A 25026-nucleotide genomic window follows, 5' to 3' on the forward strand; every position below is an offset into this window, starting at 1 on the left:
AAGTATCCTGGCATCAGGTGGAACAACTCAGCCTGTCTGATGCCACGGTGTATGGTAAACTTTTGTCCTAGAAGATCTCAGGGCATTGGCTCCAGTCCTGTCTGTCTTTGGCCTCCCAGTAGCCTCCTCTGTAGACATATGTACTTTCTCTTGTTGAATCATCTGTCCTCTTCTCGAACCACAGTGGCTGGTAGGCCTCGATGTCTTGTCCTGTGAAACAGAATCACTTTTTCTTAAGGCATGACTTAAATAGCATTTTTTTTTACTATTTGCTATTGTATAATCTTCATGGAAAATAACCAGAATTCTGTCAAATAAAGCTGAACAAAATGTATATCCTACAGAAATGTGAATGCCGATAACTGAAATTTCCTGAAAAAACAGAATGCTTGAATGTATGGCACTGCTGAAGAACCTGGAGCTGAAATGCTGAAATATATTGCTAGAAAAGCCTGAAGCTCAACAGCAGACAGATTAACTGTGACTTAATTCACTGATCAACCCTTAATTTACTTCAAACAATCATTGCCCTAAAGACATGAATTCTGAAACACACTGTCTGGGAAGTGAGGGGCTGATTAGCAAGACAAGGAGGTAAGTGAATAATAGTAATGAAAGAAATGAGATGAGAAGGAAGTAAAAAAGGTAAGAAAAGAAGTAAGGTAAAGAGAAGGAACTGAGAAACTTAGTGAGGAAGGAAGGAAGGAAGGAAGGAAGGAGAGAAAAAGTCCAGAAATAAAGTAAAAAAGGAAGTAAGAGGAAAGAAAGAAAGCAAGTAAAGAAAAGGTTTCCTCAATAAATTTCATGTAGACACCCAGTTGAAGTTAACTGACTTCAACCCACACCAATTCACAATATATCTAAAGTAGTCAAACCAACACCTGTGTTGAAGGTAATGTAAATGTCATCTTAGAGGTAAAAGGCAGAATTTCTATCTTTAATTCTCTCCAAAATGTTTTAAGATATAAAAATGACTCGTCTTTGATTTAAAACGTTTAGCCACTGGACACTGAAAAGTCCATTCTCAGTGTATGTACACTGGATGTTTCCATATCACACTTCGTTAAGTTGTATATTGAACCATGATTGGCTTCCAAACTAGTAGTGCCATGAAATCATGCTTGTATATTCATGTGTTGAACTCAGATTTAAGGTGAGCACAGACAAACTTTCTCCCCACAACATATGAAAACCACCATCTGGTGTCAAACTGCACGTACTGCATAGTAAAGTTCAAACATACAAGTGAAGTTACAATAACTGGAACACATTTCTGAGTGGAGGGGGAATTAAGTTCCTCTTATTCTTGTTGGTTTCCTTGTTCTCACCTTCCTCCAGGGCCTGATTGGCTTGCACATCCCTTCTCTTCCTCTCCAGCCTCTGACACTCCTCCAGACGCTGCTTTTGGACATTCGCTTCATCCCACAGACCTGCCTCCATCAGCCGCTGGTCTGGTCGCAGGCGACTGTCAGTGGGCGCAACACCCTCTTCTGATTCATTGAGAGTCAGAGCCAGGGAGGAGAAAAAGTGCATGTTCTCTGCATTATCTCTGGGGGAGTGAAAGATAGAAGAAACAACACAATAAGACAAACTGTCAGACAGAGAGGGATGAGGAATGGGCGAGGACAGAAAGGCAGAAATGTGTTAGATAAGATAAACATACGGGAGAGGATATTTCTTCCACAAAAGTTTGGGCTGAAGAGTCTGATAAACTGTCTTTTGTTTGCCTTCAGAGCCTCCGCATCCTTGGCTGCTGTCCACTATTTTGGCGCTCTCCATCTTGTCGTCCCAGGTTCCTGACAGGATGTGATGTGCTGTGCCCTCTCTGTCCTCTACCACTCCTGTCACCTAGAGACACCAGAGAAGATGAAACACAGGAAGAGATCGGTTACATGCACGCTCTGACTGCTGGGCACTGACAGATTCACAGCTGGGTAGTGCTTTAATTTTTTTATTTATTTTGTACAGTATTTTGCTTTCTAGGTAGATGCTGCCATCATGGCACATATATCAGGAATAGGACAGCTCTTGAAGATTATCTACATTGTTATGCCCAAAGTAGCGAGGATACAAGATTAGTTAAACATATTAACAACCAATATTAGCCAAGAGCGATGCTCTAACAAGTGATTCTTGACACATGTTTCTGCCTTCTACAGTATAAAACTGTGTTAATGCTGTGAAATCTGAATGAAGGATGCTATCTGCCTGTTTCCCATCTGAAACAGCTCATTATAGACTAAAAAGGTACAACAGACTTACTTTGCGTGGGACTTCTCTGGAGAAGTAGCTGTAGGGGGAGAATTTGAGACGGCAGGTGTTCTTGGTAGTGTTGTTTACAATGTCAATGTCCCCAGACTGCCAACAGCAACAGAGAGGAAAACAGATGTGACTTATGATGACACAAATTAATTTCCACAGTGAGGTGACCCAAACACACATATACCGACCTACTCATTGATACAAAGCAAATTTTAATCTTATTTCTGTCAGTTTTGTCTTTCTATACAGTAAACTGTAGACAGTTAATTGTCTCGTTTTCAATTCTACATTATATGTTCTTATTTTGTTCACATCATGTCAGAGGCAAGTTGTGTTTTTGACAGTTGAAAATAGGAATGAACTTGAGAGGGGCACACCTGATCAATCCAAAGTTTCCCAACAATAATGTTGTGCACCGTTGAAGTCACTTTGCTCCACACATAGTGGTTTCCGCTTGAGTGGAACTGCAGGTGAATGTTTCCTACAGTGAAGAGAAGGAAGACGCATACATCAACGAGTGCAAAACATTGACGTTTTATAATTACAAGACTATGTTAAATTATTCATGTCCTAACAAGTATTTTGTGTGTATTTACAGATCATATCTAGGTATCTTGTAGTGGTATATATTATACTGTATGCTGAACTAAATCAAGGTAAATTTCTGACTTAAAAGCATTAACATGTGTCTTGAGTGACCACTTGTGAACAAATCTCACTTTCCTTCACTCTATATGCAAATACAACATTAATTGCTAGGACAAACGGACACAATGTTTTTAACATTTGCAGGACTTACAAATAAGAATGACTAAGAATGTCTCGTAGACAGTGTTTTACAAAGTTTATAAAGTTTCTCTTAACTCAACAACTCACAAAACTGAGTGATTTTTAAAGGAGTTTGGGGATTTTCTCCACAGGTGACAAAGACATAGCCTATATTGGTTAGTGTTTACTGTATTTGAAAAATCTGACAAGTTTACTCTAAATAAATGTTATGTTTCATGAATTCTGTGTAAACGGTGATCATCCTGTCACCATAACAACCACCACATCCCGCACTGACGACGTCCTTGTCGGGGATCGATCAGGACGCATTAGTTTTTACACTACAACAGATATGTTGTCAAATATGTCCCAGACTACCTTGATAAGTGGTTTGAGTGATGGGATCACAATGTGTGTTGCTGGATGCTTACACTTGTGTTTGGATCACTAAAGATGGATGTTAATGCCAAGTATAAACAGGTAATCTGGCTTATTTCTTACCATATGGCACAACAGAAATATATTTTCCACGAAACTTGCTATCAATAGTGATGTGCTGCCACAGGGTCCATCCTCTCTGTGACGTCACATGGTGGGCAGCAGCTGGTGGGTGATGACTGACCTGAGAGTGGATGGCACCAGCTTTTGTCAGCAGAGGCAGTATAGACATCACACTGCATTCATATTTGTGTTCTTATCTATGGGGTAATCTTATCTTTAGACAAAAGCAAGTATGAGTGTGTGTAAAATATACCTCTAAAGATATGTGTCTGTGCTTGTCTCACCTGCTCACAAATGGAGCGATAACCATACTCCTCCAGTCGGTCCAGCTCGTAAGTCTCCCCCAGCAGGGGGTTGAAGGGTTTGGCTGTACGGTGGACTGTGGTGGAGTAGGAAGAGACAGAAAAGGCAGCCACCAGGCACATCTGCTCAAGAGAGGAGTCACAGCGAGCTGCCCGGTCCAGAAGCTCGCTGTACTCCAGATCCTCAGTCAGACGCTGCAGCATCGACAATGGCTCGTTGAAGTTCACCTGCAATCACACAGAGGCAGAAAATAATTCATGTAAAAGTCCACATTTAAAATTCCCAAAATATATTAAGGGCAATTTGTATTGTAAGTTTTCATTTACAGGCATGGGTATCTTGGACAGATCTTTGCCAATACAGTTCTTCATGATGCTCCACAGGTTAAGGGAGTAATTTGGTTTGTCAGGAATGCGACTGCGTCTTGTTCTTCGTAGCATGTGGTTTGTGCCTGAGGTGTCCTGAAAAAAAGACAAAACACAGAGCTTTAGTGTACATAAAAAGTGAGACGCACCTCTTTTATCAATATCAGCATTTTTGGGACTTACGTTCTCATTGTGAGTCCAGTCATTGGACATTCCTCCGCTCATCATACTCTGGTTGCTCCCTGAGCGCCTGAGGGAAAGCAACATCATTTAAATACAGTTCACCGTTTCACAGTAACTGTGCTTGTGGCTGATCTAGGACACAGTTCTGAGATTACGCTGCATAGAGTCTCACTTGTGCTGTATGTTGCTACTAGCAGTCACGGTTATGAACGCAGGGGAGTCCTCCATGGCATCGAAGAACTCTGCCTCATCATTCTCATCACTCGCATCCCCCTCCTGAGACCGCTCCACACCTACGGTAACATATGTGTATAAATTAGAGACAAGCAAGTAAACCATCATCTGTATCTGCATTGGTTCAAACAAGTAAATTATCTGTATCCGTATCTTTAATCGAAATGGGCAGGTCTAAAACAGGAAGTGGATGGTGCTTAATCCAGAAATGGGCAGGGCCAACTAGAAATTGTTAATTTAAGACTGAAATTGATTTGGGTTTCTGGGATTCCAGGTTGGGATTTCCACGACAGCCTCAGAAGTGATTTTCAGATCAATGTTTTTGATCACGAGTAAGAGAACTATTTACAGAACAAGTTTTTTATAAACATGAATCAATAAACTTCAGTCAGTGAACCCCATGTGTATTTTTCCTTCAGCTCTTTTATGTAAGCTAATTGATGGCATTTAAGAGACTACTCTGGTCTACTCTTACAGTAGTTGTTGCCTTGATTACAGGTGTGTAAGTTGCAGCCATTGTACAATTAAGTAATGTGGCTATAAAAAGTCTGATGCACTAAAAATTTAGATACATGAAGTCTGACTGAGCAACATTTCTATGATAGACATGCATCACTTCTACTGGCCAGAAGAGGGCCATATTCTAATTCTGTCAGACTTCACTTTAGAGACAGCGAGTGATGTGTCTCACCTGTATATGAGGTGGGATTCTCCCTCCAGGCTCTCTCTAAGCTGTTGTGCTGTTTGGCTAACTGTTCGATGGTCTCCTCCAGATGGTGACGTTGTTCTCTCTCATGCTGCAGGGCCTTTTGCCACCTCCGGCTGTGAGATTCTGCTACATCCAGAAAGTCACGACAAGCCTAAAGTGTGAACACAACACACATCATAAGATGCAGGCAGAGCTCTCTTTAAAAGAGACGTTTGCCACGGACCTATCTCCAGTTGTTGGACAGGCGACAGCTCGCACAGTTTGAACTCACATTGATCATAGCATTGGAGGTGATGCGGAAAAGGGTGGCTCGTTCATTAACAGCTTTCACTTTGTCTGTGCTTTCAGAGGATCCACGCAGTTCCTCGAGTTCGCTGAGGGAGCGCTGGAGGGCGGCGCCGTGCTTTCCTATCAGCTCATTACAGGTGCTCAGGTCGTCTAGCTTGCTGGCCAGAGTCTTGAGCACCCCTTGGGTTAGGGCTCGGTCCTCCTGAGGTACAGGGCCTTCATCTCCTGAGTCATCTTCACACAAAGACAAAAAAAGTAAAAGGCTGTGAACAAATTACATAATTTCAAGAATCATCAAAGGTTATTACATCTGAGCAATTTGGGTGGTGAAAAGATGCACTCTGTAAACACAGCATTGGAAATTCATTTCTCATCAGACATATTGAGACAGACATTTTAAACACTCTAAATTTAGATTGACAGAGTGTTTATGGGGAACGGATGGAGGAGGATAATAACACTTTACACCCCGATCCCCCACACCCCTTCCTCCACAAGATCGGAAAACTGTGAATGAACATGGTTGCCGTGGAAACGTAGGCCTGTGCAATCAGGAGGCTCGGCTATTTTTAGAAGAAAAGGGAGAAAGAAAGATGACGCACTACCCTTTTCCTCCGCTCTCTACCCCTTGCTGGCATGAGCTGAGCCGTCAGTCTCAGGGATTTTTACAGGGAGAGCAGGGCGGCTGGACTGATTCAAAGACATAAAAGAAAGATCATGGCATCAAGTTAAAAAATCCTTAATTACTTCAACCTAAAAGTTGTCTCTTTTACCCTAAATTTGTCATTCTTTCATCTTAAAATAAAAAAAAGCTTCTTAATCAGACAAAACATTTTTCTCAATCTACCGAGTCTGTTTGTTTATCAAAGGTAAATATCTATAATGAGTGATTTTTTGCATGATTTTCAGAATTTACACACATTTCTGAGTAGTGTTTTTGTCCACAAAATATATTTGTAATAATGGATGTGCCAAAGAGTCTGTAATCTATTCAAAGACCCTGGATTCAAGGCTCTACAAATGTAGATAATGGCTGGTTTCATAGTCAACAGTTAGGAAATGTCAACATTAATAATCCAGCTTTAAAATGCAAATGACTGCCTCCATCATATGTAATGAAACTTTTCTAGGTCACAACATTTCTTCCCTGCTAAAAGATACGGATTGTGTGTGTAATCTGAAAACTCCCAGGCACGGTGACTGAATCTAGGCCAGTGCCTGCATTGCCTGAGCAGGCAGACCAATTACTACTACACTCTGTGAGAGAGGGGGAAAAGAAATAAAAACAATCAGGGCAAACTGGATTAACAAAGTCTCAGGAGGCGGAGAAGATTAAAAATGAGAGGATGAAAAATCCTTCAGGCATCTGTAATGGTTTCATGACCCATATACAACAGAGAGAAAGAGGGATCACTTGACTTATTGTCACCGAGGTGTTTGATTACTTTATTCTGAATTTGATCCAGCTGCATTCAAACCTGTTTGTATGGAAGTGCACTTATTCTTACAGGCATAACACACATCCGTGGAATAATAGTACATGCTAGTCTGTACTGGTCTAGTCGGTGCGCGCGTGGTTTATTTTTCATGCAGGACAAACTGGAGAGTCTAAGACTAAGTGGTGACTCATCGCTGAATCATGAAAACACACCCACAGGTGAAAGAGGGAGCAACAATATGGACACAGAGTGGGAAGAGCGAATCAGAGGTAAAAATCAGGGGATGCACTGTGAGCGTCAGCAACACACATGAAGTCTGTTTGACTGTAATCCTTGTAAACAGTCATGTGGATTCACTCTCACTCTCACATATGTTAAACTTTCACCTTGGATTTAATGTTGTCAGATAGGTTTGGATTTAGCTCCAGAAAATACCTATTTATACCACAAAAATGGCACACGTGTAGTGTAGTGCTATTACAAGATAGCTTCTGCAACATCCAACCAATTACTGCTGTTCTCATCCACTTTTAGCCGATTAATATATCATTGCCACTAAGCCCATAACCAAACCATGCAATATTAATCTGTCATCAAATCACATCACACATAACACCAAAGCACATGCATAAAAACACACAAGTTATCCTGTTTAAAACTGTGTGACAGTATTACGGATGTTTCTTCAAGAATAAGACATTAGATTAGTGAGATATTCATATAAATAAATAGCTGTGGTCATATTTCAATCTATGTTTAAATAATTAATTGAAAATAATCAAGACAGAACATGCAGTAACAGCACTGTAAAACACTCTCTCTGAACCGTGGGAAACCTCAGTTAAAAAAAAAAAGTGTAAAATCTTCAAAATGTGCTCAGCTCCTTTAATCTTGTTAAGTATTTTAGCTGTAATCACTTCCAACAAGCCAAAGTCCATTGCTGTACAATGCTCAATGCAGCATAAACACCTTACACATCAGTCATGGTCTCCATATGCTAATATGGACAGAGTAAAAGACAATATTGATTTGCATCTTGCAGGTGTGAACCTTTTACTCAGCACTAACGGGTGCTTAAAGGCCCACATCTCTCGGGAATGATTCCTCGAACTGCTGTATTTACCGTAACAATCTGGAGGAAAAAATAAGATTTACATCAGACAAATATGTCACATTCGACTGTGAGTGACTGGTAAATATTGTTCTGTTGTTCTGCAGTGACTTTGAAAACTGCAATGCCAATTTAGTGCCTTTAAAGCAAATTCTGTCCTGTGCTGAGAAACCAGGTCAGCAGATTTACACAGAATACAGCCAAACTTACTGAACTCCATAAACAGATGCACACCACTACAAACACACACATGCATGCAAGCAAACATGCAAGCACAGCTTCTATCTCGATGCCTATTCTGCTCTTTGTTAAATAATATAATAACAGGTTACTTACAAGGTGACACTCATTAAAAAGGCTGCACTCCTGTCTCCCTATTGTCCACAGTGTATGATGAAAAATGTTTTCAATGAAAATGCTCACACCCTCTCTCTCTTCCACCCCTCCTGCTACCAGAACGAGAGGAGGAGTCGAAAGGAAGGTCATTTCATTCAGCTCTTGCTGTCGTCATACTGAAGGAGACAGGGGGGAGAAAGGAGGCGGAGTGGGAGGGAAGTGGTAGCTGCATGTGTGTGCAGAGGAGAAAGAGAGAGGGAGACGGGGAAAAAACACACTGTGCATCTTTCTCTCTGTTCTTTTCTTTTAAGCATCTGCAAGGAACAAATAAGGCGAGACAGCAGTACATAAAATGTCTCCCAGACACGTAGAATACAAGACTTTTTATATCATAACATATTTTTTTCATGTGATTTGGTCCCAAGGTACTAAGTGAACATTATAGGAATGAAAGCTGAAGGAATACCTTAAATAAAATCACCTGACTGAATGCAAATTTTGCATTAAACAAGCCTCTCACACATCCCAACTGACCTTTCCATGAGAACATATAGATCAGCACTGCCCTCTTGTGGCTTGTTGTTTACATAACACAACAAATAAATAAAATATGCATTTAGGTAAGTGGGTCTTTGTTGCATGAGCCAGCATTCAGGTTACAGTTAAAATTAGCTTGTCTACCTCAGATTTTCTCAGGTGCGACATGTTGTTCCTTTCAAGCGCATGTTCTGGGACAGTTCTCTGCTCGAGGGCAGTACCGCACAGGAACATTCACCACACATTAGCAGAGCTAGAAACCAGTTAAAAATGACACTCCAACACATTGTACTGTCTGAAACACACATATTATAACATGCCCATCTCACCTGAGTGGTGCATTAGCAGAGTGGCATTGGCCTTGGCTTGCTGCAGGGCTGACACCCATCGCTGACACTCGCCCTCTGAGGTGGCCTTCAGGTGGTAGCTCCGGCCTCCGCTAGTTAAGACCAAGTGGCAGGTGTCGCCCACCTCGATGTGCGCTGTTGCCAGGGGAATGGTGCCCCGGCAGGTGTGTGCCATTTCTGCCTGAGTCCTGGGGGACACAAAGAAAACAGTTGGAGAAAAGACGAGTTGTTAATAGTGGCATGACGCCGTGGTTTCTGTGATGATGTGCCTGATTTACAAAATAGGGCAGCTTCATTTTTGAGTGATTTCAAATTAGTTTACTGTTAAAAAAGCATCCAAATAAGTCTGTCAAACAATCAAGCCTCGGTGGTGAAGGATTTCTCTGGTGACAAGCTTTGGACAATTTGTAGCCTAAATTTCTCTCGAGGCTTTGAACAATATGTACTGTAGCTTAACACTCTTACATGATTATGGCTGCTTTCATACAGATTTAATATGTTATTGTTCTGAATGTTTTTTACAAGATAGTTTAGCATTCCATTGTGGTTTGTATACTATGACATTTAACAAACAAAATATAAAGGATATACTGTACATTTTATAACACTGAGTGCCATAGTGCAAGATTATACAAGTAGAGTAATAAACAGTATAGTAGAGGTCGAGTGATATTGTTTTTTACAGGACCGATACAGATACCGATTATAAGTAACCAAGGAGACCGATGAACTGATATCTGGAACCGATATGCATCTGCAGTGAAAACGAAAATCTTAGTTTCAAAATTTTGAGTGATTCTAAGTACAATTTTCTCAAGTACTTTACTGAAGTAGGTCTACAACTTTGTGGTAATTTACTTGAGCATTTCCATTTTTCTCCTCGTTCATACTTCTGACATTAGTTACTAATTACTTTTACTTTTCTGCTAGTTCCTACTTCTGGTAAATTGGTCTATCCCCACACAGAAACATACAGACACTCTTCTTAGGCTCCTTTACTCCAAAAACCTAAACTTTCACCTCTGTTTGAGAATGTTGTTTTCCATTTTATGTCATAATCTCTTTATATCTTACTGTTAAATTACTTAGGGAGAGCTATCTCTTTGTATTGTTTATCAGTGACATATTTAGGTTACAGATAACACTGTCATTTTTTGTAGTTTGACTAAACATTGTGCAAACAAATAAAACTCAAATTCATGTACAACTAGCTTAAACTAGCTAGTTAGCTATACTAGTTAACCTAGCCAAATATTGCAGTTTAGTATAACAATGCATGAGATTCGCATGAAAATGGGTTGGCTAAACTACTGCAGGACACAATATGGAACAGGAGCTCTGTTTGTTAGCTGTTAATGGAATATATTGATTATTCACAAGTCATAAATCGTCAAATTAAGGCAGTGACTCAGATGATCTATCCGGGCACTCCCTCTTTTAGATGGACGAGCTCAAAAGTTTTATTTTCCATATAAAAATGATTTAGTTTAACATTTAGTAACAGACATCATCTGTCAGTTAACTAACACGCAGCTACGAAAAAAATAAAATAATTTTGATAAAGTTTTCCTGTTGATAAAATAAACGAGTTTTAAAATGTCGGTCGCCGTCACCATTAGCAACCGTCACCTGTAGTAGGACAGCAGGCCGTTGCTCAGGACGAACCACCGCCGCTGGTAGCCCTTCAGGTAGTTGGTCCATTTAAAGAGCCAGCCTTTGTAGGTGTCCAACCCGTCCAAACACGGCAGGTGGAGTCCCGGGAGAGTCGGGGAGGGCAGGCACCTCACCAGCTCGTTCATTATGCCCCTCTTGGCCGCCGACGCTACTCCTGCGGGACGGACGGAGAGTCGCCGCAGTTTGTGTGGAGTTGCCGCCTGTCAACAGCTGCACCGCTACCTTTTAGCTAGCTGCGTGAGTGAGCCAGCCGCACCGCACCACACCGCACCGTGTCCTCCGCTAGCGCTACTGTTAGCTTGCAGCTGTTTGCTGGAGCTGTGACGGTGTCCCCCTTTTACCCCGAAGTACTTTTATTTTTAATAACAAAAAAATATCTAGTGACGCTAAATGTTTCCCGCTAGGATGAGGCGGAGGAGAAGCGCATCACCGGGTTAGATCAGAAAGTGTGCAGCGGTGGAGGAGGCTGCACTTTGACTGCGTGTTATTATAAAGCCTGTGGATGTGAGAGAGAGGGGAGATCATGATGACGTCCTTATTACAGGATTGTAGCATATGGGTGCAGGTCTGTGTGTGTGTGTGTGTGTGTGTGCGTACGTGCGTGCGTGTGTGTGTGTGTGTCACATATGGCATTTACTGCGGCTTTTTTTTTTTTTTTACATAATTTCAGGAGTCAGTCGGAGGAAGATTAATGCCTCGAAAACAATAAAATCCAGTGATGCTATGGCAGGAAATAACAAAATAAAACCAAATAAAAGTAATACATTTATTACCCATACATTTTCTTACCCTTATTTTGAGACATCTGGAAAGATAAATATTAATTATCAGGTTGCAGTCTGAGATTCTGAGATTTAAGACAAGAAGTCAGAAGTTTTTGTCGTTATGTTGCATCTGTGGCTCTCAGTTGCACTGTGAGGTCATCGCCACCAGAGGGCACCTTTGCTGCTGTGCCTCCTGTCACAGCTGCAGTATGGGTTCAGGAGAGCTGCTGGTGCTCTGGGATAATGTTCAGTATAAGGTGGTTAGATGTTCTGTGTGTGAAGCACATGGGAGCTACAACTTTCATTTCCCTTGTGCAACCCTGTGTTGTAAAATAACAAATAAATCACCTTGATACCTTGGTCATTAATAAGCCACACACAGTAAAACATGCCACTTTAAATCATTGGGTTATGGTTAGAAAAATCCAACTCCCCTGTAAAAAAAAAACACACAACATATTACTTCAAATAATGGCATGAGTATATCTGATTGTAGGTGGCTGGCAGCTTGTTGCCAAATGAAAAGTCCTACAGATAATTGTGCCTTTAAGAGGATATGACATGACTACAAAACAAAGCATTTACACTTGTTTTCTGCTCACATCACTGATTGAAATGCCACCTTAAATTGATTAAAGACCTTCTGAAGCCTTGAAGTATAAAATTTGGGATTATGGTTGCGGCAGTATACCGTTTAATGGAAAATTAACATCTATGGTAGCATGAACATTTTCTTCTTATTAAAAATTAAAGGACATCATTTTGCGTTATTATAATAAAGCGATTGTTCTAGGCGAGTGCTGCACCGGGTCTGGAGTAAAAATGGAGTAAACAATCAGGTATGTTTTTCATGTTTTTTAAAAAATCACTAAATCAGGTTTAGTACAATACCTCATCAAAATGGACATTGTTGTCAGGGTAACAGTTCAGGAGTAACCCGACAATTGAGGGCAAGAGGCAACTGACCCACTTTGGACAGCAGCCTGTGAGTTGAGAGTTGTGGATGAATGATTACTGAAGTCTTTCCTTATCAATGAACAACCAAATAAAACCACACCGACACGAAAGCTGTATTTGCTTGCGATTCTTGAAACCTTTATTCAACACATCAAAATGGTAAAATATTAGACTCTTGTACAGACAATAATTTAAATAAATACCATGATTAATTATCATTAACAAACGAAACAAGCAGTATCATCAAAGAAAGACCTAAGGCTTCTTGACTTTTTCTGGAGTATCTGATATTTTCCTATCGATTACAGGGGAGGTTAAGTTGAAATAAATGCGCTAATAAGTAAATAAGCAAACAGCTAACGGTTGAGGATTATTTTCATTTGGCATCATCACAGTCAAAAGTGAAAACTTTTCATTGTACAATCATTTCTGCAAAGTGCTTTGTGACATTATGCCTCACAAAAAAGGGTTGTAATGTTTTTATTCTCTCTTTAGATTTTGATGCCTGCAGGCTTTCTCAAAGGCATCCCCATATCATCATCCGAAATAAATCTCTATGGCACTACGTCAGGATGCTTGATATGAACTTCAATAGTTGTAACATATTTGAACTTTACATTGCACTGTATAACTGTTTATTTTAAATACCATGTTGTAAATCATACAAAACCAGTTTACACAGCACAAAGCAAATGAAAAGAGCCACTCAACTGGTGTGACGAGTAGTGTTGAGCGACATCTCACCCACAAAACTCAAATCATGAACGTAACGAGAAGAATTTTGAGCCTCTGTATACTCAGAGGTCTGCTGGGTACAAGTAGTAAGGCAGTCAGCACAGCCGAGAACACTTTAAAAATCGTTGTGGTGAAAAACGTTGCTACAAGAGTGAGTTTCAATCCATTGTCTTGAAGGTTTGTTGTCATTTATCACAGTGTGAATTCTTCCTGCTTCCAGCATTCGTCCCAATCATAGAAAGTCTGCCTCCGCTCGTGTGCAGTACTTCAGAGTCCGTAGTTTTTAAAGCAGGCCGTCTTGTTCAAAAACGGAGGGCAGGAGGGAGAAGTCGAAGGGCACAAACTTGACACCGGTCCCGTGGTAGAATTTGTTCTGAAACTCCACCCTGAAATTAAACATGCGTCTCAATATTAATGATGAAAGTACATTTTAAAGACTCATTATTGAAGCTCTTGTTCAATAATTAAAAAGTCTATTTAATTCATCAAGAACAGTCAAAAAAGTTCAGAAAATGAACTGAATCACAAAACATCAATTTGAAGTCATCATCTCTAATTCTGGGAGACTGTGATTGTAATTTCCCACTATTTTCTGATATTTAATAGACCAAATGCTTTATCAGTTCATAGAGAAAATAATGGGCTAACTTCAGTCGATGCAATCCTTCCTGATGTTTTGGTCTCATATCAGATTGTTTCTATCATATCCTTGAACTGAGGAACGATTGTGAACATCGGGATCAGTCGGTACGACGAGACTCACCAGTGAAGTCGCAGAGCGTGAAGGAACGCAGATAAACCTTCCATGACTAGTAGGATGGACACGGTGAGCGTGGCGAAGAGGCCGAACACGGGGACCAGGAACACAACCCCGACTCTCGTGGTGATCCTCAGGCCCAGGCGCATCACCATGGACCACAACACCTCTGACAACTCTAAAGCACACAAACATTAATTCACGTGTAAAGTAAAGAGTCCAAAGTAGAAGTAAGTAGAAACACAGAAGAAGGTAGAACTACTTCTCTGTACTCACGGGCATGAGCCAGGCTGAGCGCCCAGAGACGCAGGTATGATGCAGTGTTGGAGATGCAGCCCAGGCAGTACTCTATGGTGTGGATGGCCTGGTACAGGAGCACGTCCGCAAAGTCAAACTGCAAATCAGTTTAAAAATATGTAAGATATCACAGCGTATTCATACTAATGATATGAAGTTAAAGGAACAGTTCACCCAAACCTTTAAAAATGCATTTAACATGTAAAGGCAGGATAGTGGTGGACCTCTGACCTCTTTGGGAAGAGCTTCTCTGCTGGTCATTTCATCAAGTCCCTCCTCTTCATCCTCTTCATAGGATGGTGTTGTGGAATTGTCATCCTCACTTACACGCCTCACCCTCTCATAACCCTGAGGTGACACAACAGCAGTGATTTTATTGACAAATGAAACCAAAACTCATTAGATTGCACGTGTGACTATATTTTGAATATACGTGATGAGACATACTCTGCGTCTGCGCAGGCCTTTGCCTCCTCGGTACAGCCAGTACAAGTAAAGAGGTTTTCCTAACAGCAGCACAGGAACTGACAGCATCGCTATCAGGACTAAGAAAATCTGCAGCCCAGTCTGTTGAATCAAGATAACAAACGTGTTAACGAGGATCAAAATTCAGATTTCAGACGATACAATCGTCAACACATACCTGCCCCGGGTAGAGAGGAGTCATGTCCTTCCCCTGCATGACGAACATGTTGATGAAGTGGATGAGGATGCTTGGAGCCTGGCTGGAGTCTCGTGCACCGTACGCCAACCACTTGTAGAAAATCATGAAGACCAGGTAACCAAAGAGACAGAGCAGGAAGAGCAGCTCAGGAAGAAACAGCAGATAGACATTAAATTTCTGTCGGAAGTGCCTGAGGGGAGAAAACAAACGATGGGAATAAAGAAAGTTATAAGTAGATGATATTAATGATTGGACACCTAAATAACAAACAACAATATGGTTTTAAAACAACGGTATATGAATGAAAGTTCTGTAAGTGATATTTCCACAGGCTTTCAACAACAAATCCCATTAACAGAACAAATGTCTTCGTCTGAAAACTCTTTCTGACTTTCCCCTCCCAGTCTATGGCTCTCAGCCTTGAGTCCACTGGACCCTACTGAGGATATACATCAAAATAATTACCATAAACAGCTAGGCAAATATTACTTAATCAGGATTAAATAGTTAGGGAGTATTCTCAGATCTAGATTTGGTGCTCTAGAAAGTATTTATGGCAGCAGGACTACGTGGGATTGACTCAAAAATAAACTACAGCGCCCATGGTCATGGAAATGAAGGGACATGTCACCCAGTGGCATGTATTGTGGCTGACTGATGGTGATGTTTTTAGCCACACTAGCAGCTCTGCTCTCTCTATATATATCTCGGCATTGTCATGGAATTTGGTACCGTCATGATGAATACTAATGACTTTGTTGGTTCTCTGACTTTTTTTTGAACGGCAGGTCAGATTGTTCAATTATTGGGTGAAATATCTCATGATCTACTTGATGGATTGGATCATAATTTCGTACAGACACTCATTGTTCCCAGATGAGAAAGCCTACTGATTTTGGTGACTTTTCTCTAGTGCTACCATGAGGTTATGTATCTAAGTATCTTGACAATTACTGGAAGGGCATCCGTGGCATCTGGTACACACATTTATAATCCTGAGGTCTGTAGAAACATTGATCTCTAGTCTTGTCACTCGGCACCATTATCAAGTCAAAATGTTAATGTTAATATTAAGCGAGCGGCTACAGCTCATCACAGTATCGAGCATTTTCAGGTAACTCATTTCAACTTTCAGTGTTGAGTGTTACAGTTGCCTCCGTTCTTTTCTATCAAAGCATTTCATCTCTTAACAGCTTCATCGAATGCTGTTTGACTACCGTGTTTTTCAGCATAAAATCCAATGTATTTTAGTTTGTGATATTTCAGGCAATTTATCTCACATTTCTGCATTTTCAGCTATGCTTTCAGACTTCCGTGAGCTGTCAGCACTGTATTTTCACAGGAACTGCTGTACATTTTCTATTAAGCAAATCATAGCATGCTAACAGTCATTATACCTGCTAAACATCAGCATGTTAGCATTGTCATTCTGAGCATGTTAGCAATTAGCTCAAAGTACAGCTTTGCCTAAGTACAGCCTCAGAGAATATATTCATCACACACTCCCAAATTCAGTTTTATCTGCACATGTTGATGCCTGACACTGATGGATGCTGTTAAGTCAAAGTGCCAGGGACTTCTATCTCGAGTCACTCACAAGTGATTGAAGACACTCAGCACCACTCCGAAGCTCATGTGGATGACCCCAATAACAACTGACATCTTCATCTTGTAGGAGTTGAGGAAGGACAGTCGGTTCACCGCCATGTTCCAGATCTGATGGCATATTAAAAAGCGTCTCAGCGAAAACGATACGAAGATGAGGCCAATTATGTCAGGAGAGTAATATCTGAGTGCATTTACTCACAGGATCGATGCCAAATGGATACGGACCGCTGAAAACACCACTGACATTAGGGTCTAATGTGAGCAAAGCATTTGTTTGGAGGGTTTTGTTTCTGTAATGTGAAAGAGAGATGTGTATCAGTCATAAAAACAACACATAAACCAAAATTCTGTTTCAGAGTGCGTGTTATTTCCTGATAACTCACGTCCACTGCTGATTAGTGAACATAGCCTTAACGCTCCAGCCAGAGCCGAATATGTTGAGGGACTTGGAGAAACAGTCATTGTATATCAGGCCGGTGTAAATGGAGAAAAGCCCCATCATCAGGATGATGTAACGTCCGCTGAAGAACGTCGCCCATATCTGAGACCGACAGAGACGCGGCTATCAGCTTAAACTAATGTACTACTATCAGACTCTGCATTATGGATGACAGGAGCGACTCGTTCCTACCTCATTACTGGACCGTTTCTTCTTCTGGTTCTTTTCTGTCAGCACCATCCACAAGGCGAAAAGGCTCATTACCATCCCGTGGCCGAGGTCGCCAAACATCACAGCAAACAGAAAGGGGAATGTGATGATGGTGTAGGGAGCTGCCAGTGAGAGAAACATGCTGTATTTAATGGAGAAACACTAAATAATACGTTTATTCTGTAGAAGATGGAGTGTCAGTTCTTACCTGGGCTTACCTCGCGATAGTCCCCCACCCCGTAAGCCTCCACAATGCTCTGAAAGCCGGATGTGAACTTGTTGGTTCTCAACAGGGTTGGTGGCGTGTCGGTGCTCGGGATGCGGTTCACGAAGGACGGCACAGTGGCATCACCTTTTCTCTGTTTAAAAAAAGACAAAAATGTAAAGGACAACACAGAAATCAGAATCAGAATCAGAATCAGAATCAGCTTTATTGGCCAAGTATGTGAAACACAAACAAGGAATTTGACTTGGTTTTTTCTTCGCACACAATGTACATAGACATAGACATGAACATAAACAAACATAACAACATTCAACTAGAAGGAACAAGAACAACAAAGAACAGTGAGTTAAAAGGTGTTCAGAAGTCCGGACTATTATAAATATATAAATATATATTTAAGTATATTTATATTATATTATTTACAGTGTGGATATATGTTGTTCAATTATGTACAGGTAGAAATATATATATATATATATATATATATATATATATATATACATATAAAGTGCAATTTGGTCTGTGAATGTAAAGACTATGAGTGGATGTTTTTTGGAGTCAGGGGGGTCACTGACACTGGGTGACTGATCAAGTGTTCATCAGTGCGACGGCCTGGGGGAAGAAACTGTTCTTATGTATGGTTGTTTTGGCGAACAGTGTTCTGTAGCGCCTGCCGGAGGGGAGAAGTTCGAACAGATTGTGTCCAGGGTGTGATGGGTCTGCAGAGATGTTTCCTGCCCGTTTCCTGACTCTGGATGAGTATAGGGCCTGGATGGTGGGCAGTTTAGCAGCAAATCAGTAATGTATCAACCGGCGTTACACAGTAAATGTGGATTCGACACACTGAGGAGCATTTTCTGTATCTCGTGTCAAATATTCACAGGTTTGAGTGATTCATTGACCACAAAAGTTTGTCTCTAGTGGACTCTGGAAAATTTGATCTGAAAACAACCAAATATGCAGCCATATAAGCAGAAGGAGTTGCTGGCGTATACTGTGCAGCGAGCGAGAGAAGTAAACACTAACTGTGGCAACAACAAATGATACAGCCAATAATGCAAAAAAACAAAATACAACAGATGGAGTGGCTCAGGACAGGGAGTCATCCAAAATGCCTGCTGCCAGTATTGACGAGAGAGAATTAAAAACACATCTTGGTGACGCAGTTACAGCCTTTAGCAGCTGATAAGCAACAGCAATTCAATTAAGAGGCAAAAAATTAGTCTTATAATTAGCAAGAGGGCAAACACCCCTCTGAAAAAAAGATCATTTTCTTACTGCTGAATCTAATTCATTTGTAAGGCTGTGAAATTAGGCTGCGATATCGATGCTTTGTGTTACGAGAGGCTGCTTTGGTGCATCAAATCAAATGTAAGAAAGTAGACTGTTATTTCCATATTTCTTTCAAAACCAGAGTTACAAGGTGCTTCAAAAGAGATTAGACAAAGATTGAGAAATATAACAAAAAAAACCCCACACATCAAACCACCAGTCCTTCTATTCATTTTGAGTGCGGATAGTGGGTTTAGGCTGCGGCTGTGCGGATCAGAGGGGTTGCTGGAAAAGGAACGCAGCAGCCCTTCAGCGAAAAGTTGAAACAGAATCAACTTTTGGAGAAAAGCAACCCGACGTCTCGCCAATCACATAAGCCACAAGCTGGTAAACAGTATTGTTGTGACTGCAGTTTACACAAAATTTATGAAATTACTTTATAAGTAAAGCTTATAGCCTACTTATCTATGGAAGTTGTTCATGTTTTCTTGCTGGTTGCTGGTTGACATGACACGCTCTCTGTCAGGGTGAAACAGACACTGTCATGTAGGCCAAAAAAAGAGGTCGGCCAAATCGCTCAGAGTTTCTATCATGTTGCTTGGTGCCTCAAACAACATCGTGCTACCAGGGGAACGCACCAGCAACAAAGTAGAAGCACAAACTTGTTGTGGATGGACAAAGCCTTTCTGGAAGAGTTGTTGCTCCTTAGCTGGGAACCAGAAACTGAGCTCTTTCCAGGTGGAGTTCACAGACCAAATGAAGATTCCTACACTAATCGCTTCACTGCCTGAATTGGTCTGAATACAGCCATACGCCTGGACTGTGGACCTTTGAATGTCAGATCTAAGGGGTCTTGGACAGGTCTTGGGATCGACTCCAGCCCCCCCTCGAAGATGAGAAGAAGCTGTATTTCACCAAGTATAAAACTGTTCATTTATCATGATCACAGAACTCACCGAGCCCTCTTCTAGAGCCCCCCGCAGGTTTGCCAGGTCACTGACGGGACACCACACCTCAGCGATCAGACACTTGTTGGTGACATCGAAGCTGCAGAGGTTCAGGATGTGGTAGATCGCCTTCATCTTTTTCACCTGCACCACCCAGGTGTAGGCTGACTCCGAGGCCTTCTGCAGAACCTGCCTCAGGTAGTCCTCAGTGCGGTGCAGCACCTGGAGGAACACAACAGTTAGTACAAACTCACTGAGAATGTGTATATGTGTTGAACGTTTCTGAGTCCTACATTGTTGAGGTCTTGGATGCGTGTCCTTAAGCTGTCCAACACATCTGCCCGCTCCTCATCATTCTCAGGGTGGGGATAAAGATGGCAGTGGTAGCTGAGGGCGACAAAGACAGGCGAGTATGCTGATATTGAAGGAGAATACCACAGGTGCAGGAAGGCACAGTCATGTGATAGCGTCGTTCTTACCAGTCGCAGATCTTTTGAACTTTCTGTCCGATCTGGTCTCCCCAGAAAGAGATGAGAAACACAACACTTTTGCTTATCTCGCCCTGAAACAACACAGATGAAGCAAGTTATTACTCATTGAGCCCCAGAAAACTATGTATGTATTTAAGCCTATTGTTTGATTCTGCCCTGTCTCTACACAGAATGGATGATGAAAGCATTTCCAGCTGCTTACACATCTACCAATTGAGCTGATGTCGTTGTCTCAGGATAAATTATCTCGTTATCTCCAGAAATTGGCCTTTTGTTATCTCGAGATGAATGAACCCACGAGCAAACGAGCTACGTTATCCTGAAATGACAACATAATTGTAATAATGATCTTGAAATACGTCTTCAAAAATAATAATTGCAAGAACGAGTGTTCTCGGCTGCCATAGATGTGTCTTTTACATGTATTTCCAAGCAATCTTTAGCTGAATGCAGACGCCGGCTGCAGAGAACACCAGGGAGCAGCCATTGTCATCTTAGCCATTACGGATTTCATCTACAGAAGCTCTAATCTGCTTCGGTGATGTTCGTCATTTGAACCAGCAACAGTTGGCTAAAAATATCTACTAATCTGTTTTCTATTGCTCTTTTCTAAAAAAAATTAAAAGATTGAGGAGATTTGTGAGGCTAAAGCTTCACAAATCTGGCTATTTTGCTGATCAAAAAAAGAACCAGCCACTTGAACCTCTTCCTAGTGGATAAAGTGTGTCAGATTGTTAGATTTCCATAAGCCTCACGTCGATCATAACCTTTCGATTCAAACGTTTCTGTCCTATTTGACTCACGGTGTCGAGATCAGCAAGGTTCTCATCCACCTCTGCGTAGCTGAGGATGGTGTAGCCTTTACACACTCTCCACAACATGCGCTCGAAGGCCTCCACCTTCACCCGCTGGATAAGGCCTGACACGAACCTACAGCCAGGAGAGATCGGATCAGGTTTGCGGTTCATTTCCTGATGATGCTGTAACATCCTGCTGTGTGGGTGTAAATGAGACTTCATTGCAGCTCACCCCAGCTTGGCTCCGAGTCTCTGCATGCCGGTGCATCCTGTCACCGAGTCCGTCTCCATCGTGGGGAATTCTTCATACTGGGGACCAAGAGCCTCATGCTAATTATAAAAAGGAGCATGTTTCATTCATGACAGCTTACAGTAACTGTGCCTTACATGGTTCTGAGCTATACAAAGCTGATGTGATGTTCACCTGCTGGAATGCGATGTTTAGTCTCACATATTCTCATTGTTGCTGTGTCGCTTTTTTGTTTAAACATGGCAGTCTGGATGAGTCAGGTGCTGCTCGTAACAGCTGCACCGCCGTGTCAGTAATTAAAGTCAGCACTAGTTCCACCTCTGTCACCCGGTGAAACAAAACACGTCAGTGATAAGAAAACAAGAGGAAGCATCTTGAGGCCTGAGATGCGAAAACGGAGCTGGATTGTGGAAAATAAAAGCAGCACACGACAGTCAGTCAGTGTGTGTCTGTGTGACTATGAGGAGCTGAACAGAAACACACTCACTCTGGAGCGGCTGTGTATGAAGGTCCGCGTGATCTTCAGCATGTGCGTGTACTCGGTGAGCTCCAGGAGGTTCCTCTGCAGCTTCTCTTTGTTTCGGGCCACCTCGCTGAGCTCCATCTCCAGCCTCTGGAGCTGCTCCTGAACGTCAGCACACAGTGAACAGCAGCTTTTAAAACATCAAATGTTTTCAGTGTATAAAGATAGATTGCTTAATCCACAGAGGGTAGACAAAAACCCAAATGAACGTGATTACAACAAAAGTTTCTGCCAAAATGGGTCATATTAGGTGGAATCGATCACTTTGCATTATTTGTCATCTATATACTAGTTTTAAAAATACATAGAGATGAAAATTGCTGCTAATTGGCTACATGACCCATCTTGGTAGCAGTATTTGCAACATTATTTTTCATGATGTGTTTACAGTGTTTTGTCAACCCTCCGTAGAGAGATACTTACAGAGGCCAGACACAAAAAGATCAAATATATCACGTATATTTAAAAGATTTTATATCTGGAACATGAAATAATAAAAGCAACGCTCGGGATTTAAAGATATAGGATTGATAAAAAAGTTGTGGTCAGGTTTGGGGCAATATTCTTCTGATATGCTGTGCATTTAATCATCATATCCTCGTTTCAGACACTTGCATGAACCAGAGATGGAGACTTGAGTCAATGTGACTGTGACTTGAGACATGTTGACTTGAATGACTTTTTTCAAAGAAACAAAACACTTCAAACAATTCAGGACGACACAGCTAGCTCACCGGTTGCCCGTAGCTGCACCTTCATACACTACTACCCTGCACTACTACCTTGTATCCTCTCTTTACAAAGACCAGATAGTGCAGGTAAGACTGCAGTATCTTGGAGGAGGCTTCACTGAGGACTTGACATGACTTGGCACAACCTGTGACTCGACTTTCCCAACAGAAACTTGGGACAACTGGCCTGAGACCTGGACCAATTGACTTAAGTCACGTCTGGTATGAACTTTTCTCCCAGTTTTGTGAAACCTGAATGTTAACCAGACTATTGTAGCACATAAACAACTCACGCTAATCATTCTCCGGCATGTGTGCTACTTATTTTTTGGCAGTGGGTCAGAAAAACAAACAAGTAAGATGAAAAATTATGTGACGATGGGCTACATGCTGAAACGAAAATGAAAGTCCAACATCAGTAACACAACGGATCAATCTGGATGTCTCTCTCATCTTCCATTACTGATGATTACATGGAGGAGCTAAATCTGGCAGAGTGCAGGCAGCCGGAAACTAAACCGCAGAGATATTATCTAAACCAAACACATCAGGAAAAATCAAGAATACTCTAAGTTTCATTGAAGAGATCAAAAAAAGATGACACGGGTAAAGTGGACATCTAAATATGGACAGAACCGGAACACTACTGTGCATGTAAACCTAGAACCTGACCGATACTGGATTCTTGGGGTTGATGTCGATACAGACCCTGGGGAATCTCCCCTTGGATGCCCCTGTGGTAGATGGCTGGTGCCCCACCACATTCAGCTGGTGCCCTTTGTATTTTTTCTGCCCCTGCCCCTCAAACATCCTGAGTTCGCCACTGCTACACGGGCACTTTTATGTAAACATGTGGATGAAGCGACACTTACCATGATCTCAAGGACTTGTCTGGGGGGAGGAGCGAGTGGGCTCTCATCCTCCTCTGGAACAGCTATGTTCGCCTTTTGGATCTCCCTCAGAAGGTAGCCTGCGTCCACACACACACACACACACACACACATTAAAAACATGCTGATGGTTTGTTTCATGGTAATTAATGCTGGGGTGTCAGAGCACACTGCAACATCTAAACCTCCGGGGAACCCATTTTACAGAACACACTCCGCCCTGACTAACTAACTACCCCTGGTGACACATCTGTCCAGGTGTGTGCTCACGGTCACATGATGATGAACCCTCCCAGGTGCTGCTGCTGCTGCTGCTCTCTTACCCAGAATCCTCTCCATCTCTTCACATCTCTTGATTTCGCTGACGAAGCGCCGCTGAAATGAGCTGACACTCGGGTTGAGCTGAAACCAGAGGAGCATCACAGGTCAGGTGGCTGCAGGTTATATACTGCAATGTGCAATCACAAGGTCCATCATGACACCTTTATTACAGTTTATGACACATTAGATAGATGTGGACATTTAGGTCTATTTTTAGGCGCACAGACTTTAACACTTGATAGAAGAAAATGAGTTCAGCATCTCTACTTACATCTCGGAACTCGACCAGCCCCAGCTCCCCCAGCTCACTGATGCAGTCATACTCAGAGCCGGACTGCAGGAACAATTGCGCCAAGCACATCTCCTCACTCCGAAACACCATCTTTATCTGCCACACAGACCTCCTCCTCCTCCTCCTCCGCCTCCGCCTGGTGATAATCTGCCTGTAGCCTACTGAACCTGCACAACGAGCCGTTCACCAGCAGAGAAAATAGGACATCACAATATTCAACCCCAGTCGTCGCGTGGCTTTAACCCCCTTAACCAATTAACATCACCCCCCGAGGATTAATTACGTCCGGTAATGATGATGTTCAGAGGGGAGACCTGTCTCTCATTCTGGAGTCTACGCGTCGCACCGCTTTTGTCTCCAGCAAAAAAAAAACAAAAACCCGCCGATGTCTTACTGAAGAAACAATATGAAAACAAAGACAGAAGCCTCCCTGACAACGAGGCACCTTCTGCACCGAGCGACGAGAGAGAAAGGCGTCATCCTGTGGGCGCTTTACCTTGAACACCTGTCATCACGGCGCACAAAACACGGAGACGACGCGACGCAGGCCCGGACACGAACGAGCAACAGGCACACCGGAGAGATAAATCATCAACCCGCCATGCAGACAAATGGGGCTGAAGGCAGCCTCGCGTTAAAATAAGCCACAATCAGAAATAGACCACGGCCTTTATTCGCGCTACGTCGCCCGGCAATTGACACAGATTGCGTCTCCGGGTTGCCAGGTTTTGTCACATCCCGCGGAAATGATCGAGTTTGCCACGACGTAGAAATGGATGAAGCTGGAGGTTTGACCGA

At 42.0% G+C, this 25026-nt stretch overlaps 2 protein-coding genes across 2 annotated transcripts; both read right to left on the reverse strand.

Annotated features, from left to right (window-relative positions):
- Nucleotides 1-67: 67 nt before the first annotated feature.
- Nucleotides 68-11182, reverse strand: osbp2a (oxysterol binding protein 2a). Its single transcript, XM_073478322.1, has 14 exons — nt 11013-11182; nt 9366-9571; nt 5597-5847; nt 5308-5476; nt 4555-4675; nt 4383-4449; nt 4161-4295; nt 3816-4061; nt 3532-3652; nt 2640-2743; nt 2263-2358; nt 1664-1848; nt 1329-1549; nt 68-210 (listed from the first exon to the last, which is right to left on the reverse strand). The coding sequence occupies exons 1-14, from the start codon at nt 11180-11182 to the stop codon at nt 68-70; spliced, it is 2235 nt and encodes a 744-aa protein (XP_073334423.1).
- A 2614-nt stretch (nt 11183-13796) lies between these two features.
- atp6v0a2a (ATPase H+ transporting V0 subunit a2a) lies at nt 13797-24318 on the reverse strand. The gene is made up of 20 exons (XM_073477840.1): nt 24208-24318; nt 23939-24017; nt 23598-23695; nt 21959-22096; nt 21454-21551; nt 21228-21354; nt 20413-20495; nt 20227-20320; nt 19943-20155; nt 17697-17847; nt 17471-17610; nt 17223-17380; nt 17039-17129; nt 16829-16947; nt 15211-15421; nt 15015-15134; nt 14799-14915; nt 14547-14664; nt 14277-14448; nt 13797-13899 (listed from the first exon to the last, which is right to left on the reverse strand). Exons 1-20 carry the CDS (start codon nt 24316-24318, stop codon nt 13797-13799), a joined length of 2541 nt encoding a protein of 846 aa, XP_073333941.1.
- Nucleotides 24319-25026: the final 708 nt, after the last annotated feature.

Source organism: Pagrus major, chromosome 12 (assembly GCF_040436345.1).
Source record: "Pagrus major chromosome 12, Pma_NU_1.0".
In the NCBI taxonomy this organism is placed as follows: domain Eukaryota; kingdom Metazoa; phylum Chordata; class Actinopteri; order Spariformes; family Sparidae; genus Pagrus; species Pagrus major.

Bases quoted from the DNA above. Each gene is read 5' to 3' on its own strand.
- atp6v0a2a (XM_073477840.1), bottom strand. From the start codon at position 24,318: ATGGTGTTTCGGAGTGAGGAGATGTGCTTGGCGCAATTGTTCCTGCAG. The intron at 20,496-21,227 runs GTGAGTCAAATA...GTGTTGTTTCAG, and splicing joins ACCTTGCTGATCTCGACACC to GGCGAGATAAGCAAAAGTGT. The intron at 20,321-20,412 runs GTAAGAACGACG...TGTCGCCCTCAG, and splicing joins GTTCAAAAGATCTGCGACTG to CTACCACTGCCATCTTTATC.
- osbp2a (XM_073478322.1), bottom strand. From the start codon at position 11,182: ATGAACGAGCTGGTGAGGTGCCTGCCCTCCCCGACTCTCCCGGGACTC. The intron at 5,848-9,365 runs GTGAGATGGGCA...CTTTGTGTGAAG, and splicing joins TCTGCTAATGCACCACTCAG to ATGACTCAGGAGATGAAGGC. The intron at 3,653-3,815 runs GTGAGACAAGCA...ATCCACTCTCAG, and splicing joins ATCGCTCCATTTGTGAGCAG to GTCAGTCATCACCCACCAGC.